General features: G+C 44.6%; 1 protein-coding gene across 3 annotated transcripts in view; it reads left to right on the top strand.

Annotated features, from left to right (window-relative positions):
• Positions 1 to 18,763, top strand: part of LMNA (lamin A/C) — a 130,377-nt gene that overhangs the window by 96,599 nt on the left and 15,015 nt on the right. For all 3 annotated transcript variants that reach the window (XR_013603767.1, XM_078670384.1, XM_078670385.1), the window contains exons 2-7: positions 5,503 to 5,659; positions 8,425 to 8,550; positions 10,383 to 10,553; positions 13,649 to 13,774; positions 15,363 to 15,583; positions 17,092 to 17,311. Coding sequence is in view for 2 of the 3 variants with exons in the window: in XM_078670384.1 (XP_078526510.1) it covers positions 5,503 to 5,659; positions 8,425 to 8,550; positions 10,383 to 10,553; positions 13,649 to 13,774; positions 15,363 to 15,583; positions 17,092 to 17,311 (1,021 nt within the window). In the remaining variant the exon portion in view is untranslated. The remainder of the gene's footprint in view (positions 1 to 5,502; positions 5,660 to 8,424; positions 8,551 to 10,382; positions 10,554 to 13,648; positions 13,775 to 15,362; positions 15,584 to 17,091; positions 17,312 to 18,763) is intronic.

Here is an 18,763-nt window from a genome sequence, read left to right as displayed (position 1 = left end):
TTATAGCATTAAGCACCAAATAAATAACTCCACCCTGATGAAGTGTTATTTACCAGGTGTAAAAAAATACCACTAATATTCCTTAGTTTAGTTTTTGAACCAATAGGAGTAAATCAGGACGTGAAGACACAAACTATGTGACTGCACACCCCTACTCAAGGCCGGCTTTAGCACTGATGGCGCCCAGTGTGTCAGATTGTTATGCCCCCTCCCCCATCCCTCCATGACCTCCTTCTCCACCAACTCCCTCAATACCACTCTCCAACAGTGCCCCTCGTATCTCCAAAGACCCCTCTCACATGCATGTGATTGTTTCAAAGCACTACTCATAGTTCACTCACACTCAGTTCTGTGGTCTGCACGATACACGTTCTTTGCAGCAGGCACGTTATCCCTCTGCACTACTTTATGATGAGTCAAAACTGCCACTAGACAAAACACCAATCTCTCTCTGTATCAGGAACATTAATCACCATTACATTTTTGTTGTTTACTGAAAATTGCTGGATGCGTAAGAAAGTTCCCTACATTTAACCCAGAAGTTATTTTTAAACACAGCCCCCCCTCCCCCCACCACAGTCAGCGCCAGGTGCAGTTGCTCCACGTTAAAGCCAACCCTGCCCCTCCCTGCTTGCAGCAGGTGTAGTGTGAACTGACCACATGCTGATCTCACGCCATTAGGTATAGTTCTGGTTACATTTTCTTGGATGTACGACGGTACAACGCGTGGTATTACCACGTGTACCGTTACAACGCGTCTTTTACAACGCAAGTCGTTACCACGACTTGCGCTGTAGGGGTGCGGAGTTAGGAATAGTTAAATTTACTATTCCAACACCAGCCTACGTACAGTAGGGAAGGTGTGGGAATAGTAAATCTACTATTCCTTATCTTAGAGCGCCCACCAGCGCAAGTCGTGGTTACGACTTGCGTTGTAAAAGACGCGTCGTAACAGTACTGCGGGGTAACATCCGCGTTGTAAAGGATGTTCCCCCATTTTCTTATATGCTCGTGCGTTCGCCGTGTGTGAGCCGGTGAAGGATTACCGTGTGAAGGCGGAGCTTGTGCCGGTGCTGCTGCCTGTTGGAGCTGGCAGTCAGTGACTGGAGCTGGGAGTGACAGACCCACTGATCCAACGTGTCTGGAGTAAACAAAGCTGCCTACTGTACAACTGGCTCAGGGGTCACGTGGTAATGTTGCTGCTGTCAGTTTCATTTTGACAGATCTCAGCTGCTTGTACTACCATTTCTTTGCTCTTGTGCACCTCCGCAATCGCAGTGCACGTGGCAGGGGGTGTAGCTATCCATAGTGTGGCAGTAGAAGTGGCCCTGGGGTACAGGGGCGTGAGTGTCCACTGCACCCCAATACTGACTGTCTTTTGCTAGCCGTTCGAGTGGTAGTTGTGTCGTTTTTCCTCGCTGTCTCCCCGTGTGCCAGCGAGTTCTGCGCAAGAGTACTATGTTCGAAATTTCCCCAGAAACTGAGATTTCTCCTAGTTTGACCCGGACATTTTGGGTGCTTTCAGCTGCCAGAGTCTGGGGTGATACACACCGGACCCATGAGATTTACCGTAAATCTTGTAATGACCCCATAGGCTGGGATTTCTCAGAGTTTCACCTGGGCATTTTGGGTGTTTTCAGCTGCCAAGTGTCTGGGGTGATACACACCAGGCCCATGAGATTTACCGTAAATCTTGTAATTCCACTGGAGCCAGTAACTCCTACTTTCGGACCCAATGGAATTGCAGGGGCCCGATAACCTGTGATGCGTTTGTGAGTCTCCAGTGCAAGCCTTAGCGCCTGTTGGTTCAGGGGGTGAGTTCCCATTGAGTAGCTGGCTGTACTTTGGGGGGCTTGTGGCAGAGGTCTGTCTGGTGGTGGTCTGATTATTGCACCCAATTGCTGATGGCGCCCACACTGTACTTACTCGCTTACGCAGCAAGTCGTGGCCGGTCAGTGCTTGAAATGGAAAAACAGAAGTGCAGGTACTCTGTCCCAGGGTACCTTCTTGTTTCTGAGAAGTGCCGGTACTCTACAATTGAAAGTATTGCATTTCTCTGGAGAAGTGCCAGTACTCTACAATTGAAAGTATTTCATTTCTCTTGAGAAGTGCCAGTACTCTACAATTGAAAGTATTGCATTTCTCTTGAGAAGTGCCGGTACTCTACAATTGAAAGTATTGCATTTCTCTGGAGAAGTGCCAGTACTCTACAATTGAAAGTATTTCATTTCTCTTGAGAAGTGCCAGTACTCTACAATTGAAAGTATTGCATTTCTCTTGAGAAGTGCCGGTACTCTACAATTGAAAGTATTGCATTTCTCTGGAGAAGTGCCGGTACTCTACAATTGAAAGTATTGCATTTCTCTGGAGAAGTGCCAGTACTCTACAATTGAAAGTATTTCATTTCTCTTGAGAAGTGCCAGTACTCTACAATTGAAAGTATTGCATTTCTCTTGAGAAGTGCCGGTACTCTACAATTGAAAGTATTGCATTTCTCTGGAGAAGTGCCAGTACTCTACAATTGAAAGTATTTCATTTCTCTTGAGAAGTGCCAGTAATCTACAATTGAAAGTATTGCATTTCTCTGGAGAAGTGCCGGTACTCTACAATTGAAAGTATTGCATTTCTCTGGAGCAGTGCCGGTGCTCTACAATTGAAAGTATTGCATTTCTCTTGAGAAGTGCCGGTACTCTACAATTGAAAGTATTGCATTTCTCTGGAGAAGTGCCGGTACTCTACAATTGAAAGTATTGCATTTCTCTGGAGCAGTGCCGGTGCTCTACAATTGAAAGTATTGCATTTCTCTTGAGAAGTGCCGGTACTCTACAATTGAAAGTATTGCATTTCTCTTGAGAAGTGAAAGTATTGCATTTCTCTTGAGAAGTGCCGGTACTCTCCTCCTCAAAATAAAAGAAGTGTCGGTACTCAGTACCGGCCCATACAAATCACTGTGACCGGTACATAAAGCAGGCCGTTCCGCCGTTCCAATATTTTATTCACAAATACGATCTATAGGCAGGAACGGGGCAAGGATTTTCAGAAATCCACGCAAGATAGCACTTCTTATTTAAGGTTTGTACTTCTGTTACGTGCAGATTTAGGAGTACTACCAGAGAAAGCCACAGTAACATCTTAGTGAATCGTGCCCCAAGAATTTCAAAATGAATATTATTTTCTATCTAGCAATGGATGGGAGTAAAAGTATGCTTGCTCTTTACAATGGTGTTGGAGCGCCCTCTTGTGGTGGACTGCTGTAAGTGCTACCTCTTCTGAAAAGATCCAGGAAACTGACATGCTAATCTGGACTTTTATTGGCGACCCTGCCAACTGTTTGGAGTCTAACCGGCTACCAGCTACAACAATCGGTGCAACTTCCTAGTTAACGTAGTTGAGGACGACCCTGCCTTTCCATCTCCCTGCCCTGTAAAACGAATGAAGTTTTACTTGGTAACCACAAAACACGCACAGCTCTGCGAAGGTATACCATTGCTACTATCCTTTAAGCAAACTATGATCAATTCATTTAAACCAACCTTATGTACATAATCAAGGATACATGGATGGCTGTCCTTTCGGATGCAACTTTATACTGGCATCTTAACTAAAGTAATCTCTCAAATGGAGTTATCACGAGCTTCATTTGAATAAAAACAAGTATTTACATTTTTACATGGCACATGCAATGGCTGTTTTCATCTAGAATCTTTAGTACAAATGTTGTTGTATTGGTATATTATTTGTTTATTAATATGGTAGGGGTGACACCCAGCGGTGCACTGGGTTTAAATCAATTTGCTTTCCCACCATTGCATCCTGGGAACTGGGGGAAGACAGAGGTGTCCAGAGTAGAGCAAGAAAGGAGTACATTTATTCTAAGTAGAACTCATTTGCATAGTCGGCGTTTTTCCTCAATATCTGGGGTTGCTAAAGATGCTCCTACAGCAAGCACACAGTTAGATAACTCAGCTATACAGAAGAGTCCTTGGGCCAGATGTAGGTAATCCCAGATTACCGATATTTAAATACCGAAACATACCGATTCGGTATTTAAGAACAGGCAAATGGGATGTAGGTAATTTTTCTTAAAAAATTACCGAATCGGTAAGTTTCGGTAATTACCGATTCCTTAAATTACCGATTCAGTAAATTACCGAATCCTTCTTTTTTAGCCTCCTACATCTGGAAAGCCTATTACTGGTCGGTAACGGCTGATTTCGGCCGTTACCGACTGGTAATAGCCTACCTACATCTGGCCCCTTATTTATATGACCCTCATTATGAGTGGCTGTTAAAATGCCCAGAATTAGAATCGCTGTTACCAAGGGTCTCAGTATTTAAGGTGGGGGTTGGAGGGGGCGGGGCGGGGGGAGGGTTGTTGGGAATAATAGAGTGTATCATATGTTGGGATATAACATACTGGTATCTGTGTTTCCTGTTAATTGCTACCTCTTTCACAGCTGTTTCACAAGCAAAAACACTATAGATTATTATCCCAAAGGGCCTGATGACTCCCATATCCAGGCCTACTGGAACTGATGGACAGGTCATAATGTGGGCCGATATTTCAGAATAGCTGCCCTGTCAATGTGATAATAATTGATACACACAAACATTAATTTGCACTGTATTGGCCCCTTTCTGCTGATCTATCCCAATTTATCCATGATCTATTTGGATTTGAATTGTGATCTTTTCCGTTTACTACTGTGAGTCCTCGCCTCTTTCTCTTCGCATCTAATGATGGTGATGTATGAGTTAGTTCTCAGCACTCATTGTAAGATGCGTTTCCCCTTCATAACCTTTAAGCAATGAACCCCACCTGCACCTGCAGGCCCATCACCTAGGGAGCCATTTCCCCCAGCGGTCCCTCTGAGAGGTTGCAGTGCCTCTAGTGGCTATCCATGGTACTGCACCAATAAAGGGACATTTGAAAAAGGGAGGCGAATTTCAGACTGCATGTCCCCATGACAGAGGGGAGGCTCAGAAAGTAGCTGTATTGTTTAAAATTCAGAAATGAGACAGAAGGGAATAGGACAAAGAACAGTAGTAAATTATTTTAGAGTTCCCTATTTTGATGGGTTGGGTAAGACATTAAAAAATGTCAACCCAAGTTTTTATTGTGTGAACTGACCTATTTAAAATATTTTATTGTAGGGTATTTACATTGTTCTTTGCATACCCCATGCAAGGCCTAAATGCTTTAACAATAGCAGATTTAAATGCCTCCACGCTTGGCACCTGATTTTCAAATGTCAAATTTACAGGACAATGGTATAATCCGTTGCACCTTTCGCTGCCTCCAGTAGATCGGCTTAAAAGTCCAAGTTGCATCGTTGGTAGCCAGGGTCCATGAGACGCCGAAGCAAGCTGCAGCCAGCGGGCTGAACTCCCGAGTCTGACTCACGACTGCAGCGAGAATCACAATAGCTGAGATCCTGGTTTTATCTGTTGTGTGTCTCTTAAGCTTAAGTTACTAACATGAATGTGTATTTTGTACCCTAGGAACACAAAGAAGGAAGCTGACTTGCTGGCAGCCCAGGCACGTCTGAAGGACCTCGAGTCGTTACTGAACTCCAAAGATGCTGGCCTGTCCACCGCCCTCGGTGAGAAGAGGAACCTGGAGAAGGAAGTCCGGGAGCTCAAGGAGCTGGTGGCCAAGGTACGGTGAAGCCCCTGCGTGCTGTGACCACAGGTGTCCAGGCCTTGAGACTCCGCAGCGAGGGGGGAGCTTGCATTCCTTTCCCTGCTCAGCAGATTACCTTTTGCATGTTTGTCAGGTGCCCAGAATAACAAGGGCACATCTCCACATGTTTGGTACCCTACCCAATTTGAGATCCCTTGAGTTCACAGTTGCCTTCCTAGGTCTTCATGTTGGAGGAGTAGGCGACTTCAAATATCCTGCAATGTGGGCTGGCATTTTCAGTCTACTAACCCACCCACTCTCCCTTAAGAGATGCGATGTAGGGATCCTGATTTTTATTCTTGGATAGCCGCCCAGCTCTGAGGTAGGGTTGTATTTTCTACAAGTCAATATCACCTTGTCCAGACAAAAAGACTCAGAAAGAGTCAGTGCATTCTGGTGGTTTCATTAAAGAGAACCACACCCTTCTGTTATTGGTAGAACACAGGGCAGCCCTTCTCCAAAGTAGACAGCGCCTCAATGTTGGTTAGGTGGACTCGCAACATGACAGTGTACAGACTGGCGTGTTTTGAATATGACCCTTTTTAGTGGCAGTAGTCGGGAAATGTCATTTTTTTTTTGGTTCAATCGACACTCTGTTCGTATTGGAAAAGGAGTGTTTGAAACCAGACGCCTCAAGTGTAGTTTACAAGAAAGCAGCTTTGGAGGCATCTTTTTCAAATTTAGTTTTATACCGTGAAACATAGAGAGTTCCATTTGTGAAGATTTGCCTGTTTAATGGAAGGGGAACAATACTAGGTGTTACCACAGGTGTGACATATTTTGGGGATCATACTGTTGTTCAGAATCATTTGTAAGGTGCATTTAGAAAAGAACGCAAATAGTCTTCAAACACTTTCTGCAATTGTTACTTGCTTCAAATTTTAAATGTAATCAGTTTTTTTTGTACCAAAGTTGCCATGCCCACAGATTCATCAGTACTTGGGATCGCTCACGAGCAAAGAATAAACCAGAAAGCATGTAGCGGAGACCCACATAGGTAGACATTGGGACTAATCTCCCTGAACATATTCCAATACCACAACCCATGGCCCCCCAACATGGCCTCATTAAGTTTCAGTATGGATTCCCCACATTCTCCATAAGGAGGTATAAAGGGAGCCTGTTTAAGTTTAATCAGTGTCTAACCTTCACGTGGCCTCGAGGTCATGCCATTGAGTAGGAACTCTTGATGGAGGCCTTACCAGAGGAGAATTACGGCAAACAAACGATGGACAGAATGCTGACAATGCAAACATTCACACCCAGTCAAAAGATCTGGGTTAAATCCATCGTTCTTTTGCCCACTACGCCACCCCAGTTCAGACATGGCCATATGCAAATCGCTCTTGACCCTGTGCCTCATGGAAACAGTCCAGACCGAACTGCCAGGCCAGGTCCTCCCTGGACCGGAAACAAGCATCCTAGGACCGGTTTCAGGGTATGTCACCCTTCTTCAGCCAGGCTTGCTTGAATCCAGTGGCAAAGTGAGCAAGGGACCCACGTCTGGGCATACGCATCCCACTTAGGGCGAAAAGTGTTACAGAAAACAAATGATGGACGGAATGCTGACAATGCAAACATTCTCCCCCAGTCAAACAGAGGAAACAGGATGTTGTAAAAGTGCGGCATCAGTTCACATGGTCACTATCCTGGTAAAGTGCTTGTGGGCAGATGCACCTAGTGAAAGCCTCTGTATGGAGCTAACATGTCACAGGTGTGGTGATCCCAGCCTTTCATCTGTCCTCCTGACATTAGAACCTGGTTTTGGATAACCGTGATAGCTTTTGTTAGCTCCACGAGGTAACTGGGTTTGCAGAACGTGTTTTATGGTTCTTGTTTAATTTAATTGTATATAAAATCCCAGATGCAATTTACATGTACTTTTGGAAGGCAGATTATTTGAGACAAGACAATACAGCTATTGCAGGAAAGTTTGTAAATCTGCTTACACGCTGGCCTTAGTCCTAGAACTGGCATGGAGGGATTCAGTCACATAATACATAAAAATTAGACCCCCCCCCCTCCAGCAAAAGATATAAAGTGGCGGCCTAGGCGAGATGCAATGAGAACAAATGCAAGTAAAATGGGCCCACCACCCCTCCACTAGCATTACAATACAGCATAACTGGGGTACAGCGGCCACTCAAAGGCCTATGCATTGGTGTCAGTGCACCTGCTTCACTAAGGATACCAGCGGCCCTCCTCATCGGTCTCCACGTCCCTCGTTTTGTCTTTCGTGCTCTCTTCCCTCTCTTTTCTCAGCTGTCTCTTCCCTTTCACACTTTCCTCCTTATCCCCTCCTTCTGTCTCTCTGTTCCCCCTTTCAGTCCCCGCTGAACCATCCCTTTCTCTCTCCGCCACATCTTTATTTCTTGCTCCTTTCTCTTCCTTTACCCTTTATGCTCTTCCTGATCTCCTTTCTCTGTATTTTCATCATTATCTCCTTTTCCAATTCTGTAATTTTTCTTCTCATTTCTATTTCTCTTCTTTTTTATCCCTTTTCTCTATCTCTTCTCAATTACTCACTTAGTATACTTAATATCTACTCCCCCCCCCCCACCCTCCCCGAAGAGTAAGCAAACAGTATGCCCCGGGTAGGCCCTATTTTGTTTTGTCCCACTGGTCCCTATTGTTGCCATGAACATTATCATGATGATGAAACCCCACCGTTACTGTGCATTGTACGAACATTTACCCTCTAGTTGATCATTGTAACCGGTTTTCCTCCCTCCTCTGCGTAGTTGGAAGCAAGCCTTGCCGATGCCAAGAAGCAGCTGCAGGATGAGATGCTTCGCCGCGTGGACGCTGAGAACCGTCTCCAGACCGTGAAAGAAGAGCTTGATTTCCAGAAGAACATCTATTCTGAGGTGAGTCCTGGTGCACTGTACAACCCTGGTCCTGTGCCCAGCTGGTGAGCCACCCCCCAACTCAAAGGCCCTCCAAGATGTGCTATCCGAGCATCTTCTCTGAGCATTGTCTTGCATACCCACTACATGGCATACATTAGGATTTTCCTTTGGACAGCGCCTCGAACATGGCAGAATGCTTCTTGTAGCGTTACCGTAGCATGTTAACATCAGGGGTTCGTGAAATCTGAAAGTCTCTAGATTTTCGCATATTGGGTTGGGGTTAGTCATTTCCACTTCCGAATCCTTTGCGAGCTGGATTGGTGATTCTGACTTTTTTTTGTTGAATTTGGGAAATTCAAACCCGTATCATCAGAACACTGACCGCTTCCACCTGTCTCAAATTAGTACAATTTAGAACAGACTTTTAGTCTGATGGAGATAGTAGATTTGTAGACTATCTGTCTCATGATCATATTCCCTATGCCAAAATCTGCAATAATAAATGAAGGTTGACTGCAATAAGTTACCCCTTTCTCCTAAAGTCAAAACCCTGATGTCAATATCTGGTGTGTCCACCTTCGCGCAGCAGTGTAAATCCCTGGCATAGTTTTTAATGTAGGTGAAGTACACTTTTTCATCACTTGGATCTGGGGTGCTTCATGAAAGTTGTACGCCATGATTATAAGTCACTATAATGAAGTCGATAATATCTCTACATCCGCCTTGCCTCCATACATCGTCTTAACGGCTACATCGCAGAGTACGCAAATAATTCCTATTTTTAGCTCAACATTGACTTACCTAGATCTACCATGCATTGCAGTTATGTCAATGTAGTTGACGCAATATTATTTCATGAGATGTATGACAAGCAATCTAATGATAATATACATTGTCGGCTCTCAACATCAAATGTTAAGTAAGGATCGTGGGATGTTGTCAGTTTTACATATTTAGGGTAGGTGATTCCTGGAAACATTTAACCGCTTAACTGCGGCGCAAATTCCGCCATGGTGCAGCGCTTTGATCAAGTGGGCGGGGCCGCGTCGGCCAACGGACGTGCGCAGCACTACGGAGGTAGTGCTTGCAACAGCCTTTGGCCGACAGAAGCAGCAAAGGGGTTAATAGGCTGCTTGATAGGGTTTGAAAACCAAGTGCGGCAGTGAAAAAAGGCAGACCGACTTGCCACTCATTGGTTTGGACACTTCAATGTCATATATAGTAAAAGGCAATGACCGACACATCGCTCTCCTGCCCACTCTGAGCAATCAGCTTCAGAAGTTTCATTGATGGACTTCCGCTCCCAGCAGTATTGATCCACACACACAAGTGTTCCACACACCACTAATCAATAAATATCTCCCATCTCTATCCTCTCTGAATCCAACTACGGCAGATTCAGAAAACATGTGAAAAGTTGACTCTTTTGGAAACTTTCTTTTTTTTGGCTGTCTTTTCAGCATCAAGACAACCTCTTACAGGGTAATCAATAGCGTTTTATACATTCTAAATAAATGAGTGTACACGCTACATTATTTGTCCATGATATTAATAAGCATCTTTAAATAAGCCACATAAATTGAAACAATTAATATTGCAATCTTAGATTACACAGTTACAGACAATCACTAAACAATTATGAATACAATTGTTTGCAGAGTTGTTGTAGATGAGGAACCCTATTCTTGTAAAAGTCCAATAGACCAAGGTTTCGGGAAAGACCAACACATTCCCTTGGGCGAGGCCTGTGTAAAGAATTTAAAAAAGGATTGAGAAAAATGGGCTATAACTTTCTTTGTCCATTTGGTTTATTGCTGGGGTTTGTGACTGAGTTATCCTGATTTTTACAGGAAGTCCGCGAGACAAAGCGGCGGCACGACACCCGCCTCGTGGAGCTCGACAGTGGACGCCAGCGGGAATTTGAAAGCAAACTGTCGGACGCCCTGCGGGAAATGCGTGCCCAACATGAAGATCAAATTAAGCAGTACAAGGATGATTTGGAGAAGACCTACCATGCCAAGGTACTTTTGGGAAGATCATTTTTTAACGAATGCATTAATTAGGTAAATTGCTAAACAGGGGAAGCTCCTCCATTATGGCGGAGGAGCGTTGCTGCGTCTGCAGAGGCAAAGGACAAAAATAAAAAGATAATAAAACATTTTAATTATCATTTTATTTTTCGTCCTGCAGGCTGGCACTGCAAGCCGAGGGAGAGGCGTGGCCACCTACATTGACGCTGCAGTTGCAGCACCAGGGAGGTGGGGGCAGTTGGGGGCACTGCCAAGTGCTCATGACGGTTTGGCCGGCCAATGTCATGCGCACTTGGCCTTGCTCCTCCTAGCTGCGTTGTACAGCTGGTTGGAGAAACCAACACAGGCTCCCAGTCTATGTCTGAGCACTGAACCAAGGCGATCAGATTATTTACAACGCTGCTCACATGCCTTTTTGGGATTTATGTGGTAGAAAAACTCAAAAAGCTCTCATTGTTTTTAGAAATTTGAAATTCTGCTCAAGCTTAGTCGTTTTATTCTTGTCAAGCTATTTTATTTATTTGTCAGAAGTTGAATTATTTCAATTTTATTTTGATAAAACAAAATTAAGCATGTCCATATTTGGAAATAGATGATCTTCCATACACATTCACCACATGACCGCATTGCTGACGCTTCCATAAAGGATGTTAGCAGGTGATATTTTTGCTACACCTTTCTTTTTTTGGAGGGTAGGAAGCAGTGGAAGCTTGTCTACTTGAGGATGAAGTTGGGGCATCCGCTATTTTTTGCAGTCTACAGTTTACATATTCAAAATGTTATGAATATTTACCACAATAGATAGCCTAGAGTCTCATTTTAATATTTGATTATTAAAATGAAAGGAAAAGAAAGTCTGGTCCTCTGCGAAGATATTAAAACATCTGGAGTGGAGGCGAGACGTGCCACAAGAGGTCTGTGGGTGATTTGGATTCTAGTCTGACGTGTCTAGGGCTTGTTTTTTTTTTTAAGAGATTTTTATTGATATAAACAACAACACTGTTGTTCGTACAGCAACAGAAAGAGCAGACTCCGTGCACAATGTAGTAATACAGCATTTGTTGCGAAGGACCCAGGGCATTTAGTCAAAGAAAAGGACATCGATCAATAAGGCGGGTAATATAAAGAACAGAAGATACCCAACGATGTGAGCTGTCTTCAGCAGGTACCAGCGATAGGAACCACAAAAAGGTTGGTTGAAACAAGCCGGACAACAAGCAAAAATATCAACCATGCATCCCCTTGTCCATCCTGCGGCCTTAACACCACCCACCCAAAAACATCTGATAGATCAATGCAACACTAAGGCAGCACTCCGTGGAGGTGTGGGCGGTGTTCGTGGTCAAAAGCGGTGTAGGGTCGCCGCATGCTTAGAGCCTGATTTGCAGTTTGGCGGATGAGTCCATCACACGCGTGATGGATACCTTGTCCACCGTATTACAAGTGTCATAGGATATAACGCTCATGTAATAAGGCAGACAGGAGGTCTGTCGCATTTGTGATGGAGTACCCTTTGCTAAACTCTAAATGAGGCCCTTAGTCTTTCCTCATTTCATGAGCACTAACTTTACAAAATAATTTGGCAATGTTCCCCTCCACATTTCTCTACATGATAATCTACTTTTGGACAGAGTAGCTCCTTAGTTTGGTTTTTCCCTTAGATAGAATTGGCCCAAGCTGAGCATTATTGGTATGAATAATGCCCCTCCTGCTGACCATCATGGAGGAGGGTATAAAGAAATATCATATTGGGGCATGACATGAGGATCAGGACCCAAAGACATGGACTCCATCTGCTCCTGCCTTAGAGACAAGAACACTTCATTCCTACACACTCCATTAAAGTGGCCTCTGGTAAGACAAGGAGGCAGTCTGTGTGCTCTCCATTAAACTTATGATTTATAACTCTGTCCAAGATTGATTGTAGAAAGTCTGTCTCACATGGTCATGCCGCTGTAATTATGCGGCAGTGGAGTACCATATTATGTATCGGGGCGGCCGCCATTAAGTGATATCAAAGGGCGGTTTATGCACATTCTGTGGCTTCACTGTTGCACCATTTTATCGCGATGACCCATATTAATACTGTCCGAGCAAAGGTTTCACATCAGTAGAACCAGTTTAATACCTGAATCCACCTGTCGGAAACTAAAGGGTGATGAGTTTTAACCTTCGCCAAAGGTCTGTCATTATGCGGCCCAGTAAGTATTGCTTTTCTTGGTAAATTTGGACCATTTGAGCTAGAAGCATGTTTTATTCGTTGAAAGCATATTATGGCGAATAAGGCGGCAAGTGCACTAAATCCAAAATTATGTGGGCAACGCAGAGGCTCTAGAATCGCATATGTTGGTGGCCCTAGTTATAGACTTCTTAGTATAAGCATTAATAAAGGAGTATTAGCACATTAATCAGTGTTTATGGTTGTTCCCTTACACGATCACATTTTCTTTCAATCTAAATCCCTTTGTTCTGCATATAAAGCATGATATATATTGGTTCACATGTAACCCAGAATTATCTATTTGGCGTCTGCATCCAGAACTGGCAATCCAGAGTAACTCAGAAGGTGTTAATGAGATTAAAATAAGAGCAGTGACTTTGCAGCATTTCTTATTTCAGGAATTTGTTCCAATGTGAGATTAGTTCTTCGTCATTGTAAGAAAGATTTACCTATTTTAAATATTTACATTTAGTCAATTTTTTTAACTGTTTGGACAGTTTGGCTGGGACGATGATATAGTTGCTTTTAAATGCCATGGTTCTAGTGATGACTGGGTGTGGTGCTATGTAAGAATACCAAGAAAAAAATGCAAGGAGGTAAAAAAAAATAAAAGAAGAGTCAGGCTAGTATTTTCTTGGTCAAATAACCCTGTTACGGTCATAAGACATCCATTACTGCACTTGTGAATGCGAGGCTCACTTGTTATTTGTATGCTCATTAATTGTTGGAATTCAGGGGTCTAGTGCTTCACCGAAGCGCCCTAATGTGCCCTGCCTCTCCCAAGCTTCCTTCGATCCATCGCACACCATTCCTTCTCTTTGACTGACTCGAGGTATATTTCCTCTCTTCGTCTTTCTACCCCTAGTTGGAGAACGCCAAGCAGTCGGCAGACAGGAACAGCCACCTGGTCGGGGAAGCTCACGAGGAGATCTCGCAAACCAGGATCCGCCTCGACAGCCTGTCTGCGCAGGTCAGCCAGCTACAGAAACAGGTGAGACAACCACTGTAAAGCAAAACCCTACCAGTCCACCAGCTTCTTTCACCGTGTACCTGGAAGCCAAGTCCTGAACAGCGGGTTTGATGAGGGTTTTGAGGAGGAACCTAGCTTGTGGCATTTCTCAAAGGATTCAGAAAAGGGGGTGGTGATGAACAGAGTGTCTGAATTAAGCAGACCACTCTTACCCAGTCCAAAGATCAGGGCTTGATCCATCACCGTTATTTATCTCACTGCCCCATCCCAGCTCAGCTGTTGTAAATATTTTCTCAAAGGAGGCATGTGCAGGCCCCACACAAAGTTTTTTTACTTGATTGTGAAAGGAGATGACGCTTCATCTCCGCATCCATTACTAAATTACATCTCCGCAGGTTCCGCTAACGGAATACATTCTCTGCACCCAACAACACTGTGTTACAAATGGCTACTTCCTATAAGTGACTAAACTATTGCATCATCTACCGCAAGGTGGTGATACGTACTGAGTAATACAGGTATCTTCATGCTTCAGTGTTATTAGATCTTTAAGGAAAACTTTTCCTTCTATCTCATTAACAGCACAGAAAATATTGGTTCTTGCCAAGATTTCATCGGGGATCGATAATTGCAATGCACTTTATTTAGAAATCAATAAATTGTCTTTGAGAAAACTGCAAACTGTCTGAAATGCTGCAGCCCAGCTTATTTTGCGCATTCCTAAATACCAATACGTTTCCGGTGAACCTTCTAAATTCCATGGGCTTCAAATCATTTTTAAATCCCTCTGTATTGCTCATGAAGCCTTACACAGTTCAGGACCTCGGCTCATTGGATCCAAATGTCCTTGGTACTCGCCAACCAGGCTACTTCTTCTGCTAAACACAATCTGGTGTTGGGTCCGAAATTTCAGCGGTCGAGGTGGGGAGGTAGTACCTTCTCAGTGGCCACAAGTTGTACATCTTTTTGAAGCATTGTTGTAAGAAGACCCTTGAAAACCAGTGACTTGAAACTCTTGCCCTGTACTCTGTGGTGGCCATCAGGTCACAAGATAGAATCCAGCAAGGGAAGCTCAGGCTACCACTCTTTTCAGGTCAGTTACACTGGGCAACAGTATATAAGTGTTATTTTACAACCCCTAGAGATGCCAGATGTGCAGTATGAAGTGTTATCAAACAGTATGCATTAACACGGATGTCTGTGGACAGTGGAAATTTGCCAAGGGCGGACAAATGTAGATTTTGCGCAAAGATGCCTACTGCTGTAGGCTGCTGATAGAAAGCCGAGAGAGCATACAGCAGCTCTTTCCCAGGCGATGACAATCTATGCATTGTGGATGGGGAGGCTGGAATGAGGTGTTTCCTCGTCTGAGGTTATACACTAATATCTCTATAGACCTAAGAGTATAAAAAGAAAGCACCGGTGCCACACTATGAGCTGTACTGTCTCATCTTCTAAAGGCAGGGGTTTTGGGGGATGGTTGAACCCATAAGATGGGGATAGAGAATTTGTTGTCCTTGCTCTGCTATGGTTGATGCTTGGGTTGCTTGTGAAAGCTACAGATAAAAAAAAAATCATACCTTGTATTATCTTCTGTTGCAATTGGCAGCTGGCCGCAAGGGAATCGCAGCTGCGCGACATGGAGGAGCAACTCGCCAGGGAACGGGACCACAACCGGCGCCTGTTGTCGGAGAAGGACCGGGAGATGGCCGAGATGCGGGCCAGGATGCAGAAGCAGCTGGATGAATACCAAGAGCTGCTGGACGTCAAATTGGCTCTTGATATGGAGATCCACGCCTATCGCAAGCTGCTGGAAGGAGAGGAGGAAAGGTGAGTGACTGTCTGTCGAGGACGTAGAAGCTGCTCCTCAATCGGACAGTGGGCAGCGAGGAAATCTTGGAGAACTTAAGAGAATTCGTCCAAGTCTTTCATTTGTTGAGCTAAGAACAGCACATAGATTATTTTATCTGGAGGAAAATTGGGAGCTGGACAATGCCTATGGTAATTTTCACAAGCAGCTATTGGTGAGTGGAATTATGAGAAAGACTATGGAGAAAGGCGAAGGATTGCCTCTCTCCGTTGCAGTTTGCGGGTGTTACTGGTTAGAAGTCGATACCGATTGTGGGTGACTTTGGTGATTATTGGAGTGTACGTTTTGGTTGGTCTTGATTGCACGTGCCTAGGTTAGAGGTTGGACTCCATCTAGTCTAGAGGGCACAGGAAGGTCTTGTTTGACAGATTCTTTCTATAGTAATTTACATCGTAGGCTTTAGAGGAGCTGACTGTAAAGAGTGTATAAGGCATCGAAGTAGTATTTACGGGCAGGCTGCACCCAGTGTGGTTGGCTGTGGTTCTTCTGATGAGCCGGTGCTGCCTAATGGATATTGCTTGCAGCGGGAAGGGGTGGGGAGTCTGCACGCTACGTCCAAATTAGTTTGCGGACCATACTGCTGGTGAGCATGTATTGTGGGATGTAGAAACATTCTACAAGTCTGACCTGTGCAGTCTACACTGGAGGCTCTTAGCGAGCAGGCTGAGTGTGTATAGCTCTGAGGAGTATTTGAGAGCAGGCTGTGTGCGATGCAGGTGGCATTAGTGACCACAAAGTGAATGGTGTGTAGAATCTGAATACACTAGTTTGTATTTTTGGGAATAATGGAGGTTTTTTGTAGTTGAACAGGGAGCAAATTGTGGAGCAGTTAGCCCCTTAGTGCTTGTTTTAGTTGGGTTAATGTGGTGCACCTCACCATCTGTTTATGACACGAGTAGGGCCGGCTTTAGGGCAGTGCGACCAGTGCGGTCACACTGGGAGCCGACCTGTGAAGGGGGCGCTGACCTCAGGGGAGGGCGCTGTATTTAGCAATAACATGATTGGAGAGATGAGGGGTCTTTTAGCCCAGTGGTAGTGAGAGAATCCAAGGAGGCAGTCACAGTAAGTGGGGGTGCCAAAAGTGATTGTCGCACTGGGCGGCACCAGCACGAAAGCCAGACCTGGACGCGAGTTGGTTTCGTTGGTGTATGATGTGTTTTTCTGTGACAGGGTGATATTGTGCCGGCTTCTTGTTCTGGTAGTACTCCTGGTGAGCGGGTAGTGGTTGATGCAATATGACCCTGTCCCATACATGCCAATAGACCTGATTCAGGTGGGAGACTAACGATTTTTAAAGCCAAAAATTGCCTTATTTTAGCTGTCTCCCGAATGAAATTGCTTCATTTTCTACAATAGAAGTCAATGGGGAATGTCCATTCTCCTGATTTTTTTATTTTAAATCTCCCACGTCCCCGTCCTAAAATGTTGGCATGTATGCTCTCCTGATTCCACCCCTTACACTCATCAGGCTGAGGCTGTCTCCGAGCCCTTCATCTCAGAAGCGAGTGATCTCCAGGACCAGTACGGCTCATTCTACCTCACATGGCTCCGCCAAAAAGAGGAAAATGGAGGACGGAGAGGGCCGGGGCACCAGCTTCTCCCAGCATGCCAGGACCAGCGGGCGCATCGCCGTAGAAGAAGTGGACCTTGAAGGGAAGTTTGTCCGCCTCAGGAACAAGTCCAATGAGGTATGTTCATGCTAGTAAAAGTGAATGTCTTACACCAGGGGTGGCTCTAGGCTCATGGTGGCCCTGGGCAGGGAGCGTAGGTAGAGGGCCCCGGAGAGGGAGTCCGGGCGGGGCGGAGCGCGGAGGCCAGTGAAAAGGGGGTGGGAGGTCACTGTGTTTGGAAGTGGAACAGATCCCTGCCAGGGGCCACCACGCAAATATGTATTCATCCTCAGAGGATTATTATATTAAGGATATATATTGGTGTGGTGGCCCCTGGGGTTTGGAGGCCCTGTGCAGGTGCACAGCTTGCACATGCCTAAGGCCGCCCCTGCTTACACCGACTAGGTTCTTTCCTTCTAGAAGGTTTGTGTTTCCGGTATAGGCCTCAGCCCGCCCAGTAAATGTATTCTGTTGGCTCGTTAGTTAATACGACGCAACAGCGCCACCTGCTGACCAATGTAAGATTAACACTACAGACGTCTGGCATTGACACTATATACGAAGTTTTAATTACGTCGCCAAAATTCCTGGATTTCGCGTTCCTGAAATTACGCATTACGTGAGCGTGGTGGGTGGCGCATTTGCAAAAGTTTCAGCCGCTGGCATTCACTCGGCTGCAATCCGAACATCTATGCTTTTTGTAATGCACTTCCCCTATGCCATATGATTTAATTACTTAAATATTCTACCTTCTGGCTCCAATGATAAATTACAAATCAAATTCACAAGTCATTACGTATGAATTAATATTCCAACATTGCATATGTCAGTTTACGAATTCAATTCTAAACACAGGCTAAAGCCTAAAAGATTCCGCAAGGAAAAAACGTATAAACGCTCTTTCTCAGGAATGGCTCCCAGGATTTGGAACTCACTCCCCCCTGAAACCAGGCTCATCCCATCTACCATACTTTTCAAGAAAGAAGTAAAAGCGATCCTCATGGCTAAATACACTTGAACCACTACTGGGGATCAACTTCAAAGACTCGATACTGATCTGTACTACTTGTTCGAACCCTTTGCATTTTTGTTCGACTTTGAAATTGTCTTACTTGATTGTTTATGATATCACCTCACTGTACTTTTAACACTATTGATGTATCTATGTATATATGCTCCCCTCCTCTGTAAAGCGCTCTGATATCTGCGAAGATCTTGTTCGCGCTATATAAAACTTTCAAAATAAATAAATAAATGTATCATTTCATATCTGAATTTGCACCATCCACGTTTCTCTATAATGCATTACATCCCCAAATTGCTTTATTAATTTCCGTGCATCTCTCTCTCTCTCCAAGCTACACCCCAGGTGTCTCCTCTTCTCTAGCTTAATGTGTCTTGAGGGTGGTATTTAAGGGAGACTATATGGATTCTCGCGGGCTGTTTCACGAGCTTCCCATGAAGCATCCTTGTGCAATAACCTTACTCAAGCCAACTCTACCTCCTCTTACTCGCTCAACGTATGCCTGT

Source organism: Lissotriton helveticus, chromosome 12, assembly GCF_964261635.1.
Source record: "Lissotriton helveticus chromosome 12, aLisHel1.1, whole genome shotgun sequence".
NCBI lineage: Eukaryota > Metazoa > Chordata > Amphibia > Caudata > Salamandridae > Lissotriton > Lissotriton helveticus.
The sequence above is the reverse complement of the archived record's forward strand: the minus strand, read 5'-3'. Positions and strand labels throughout refer to the sequence as shown.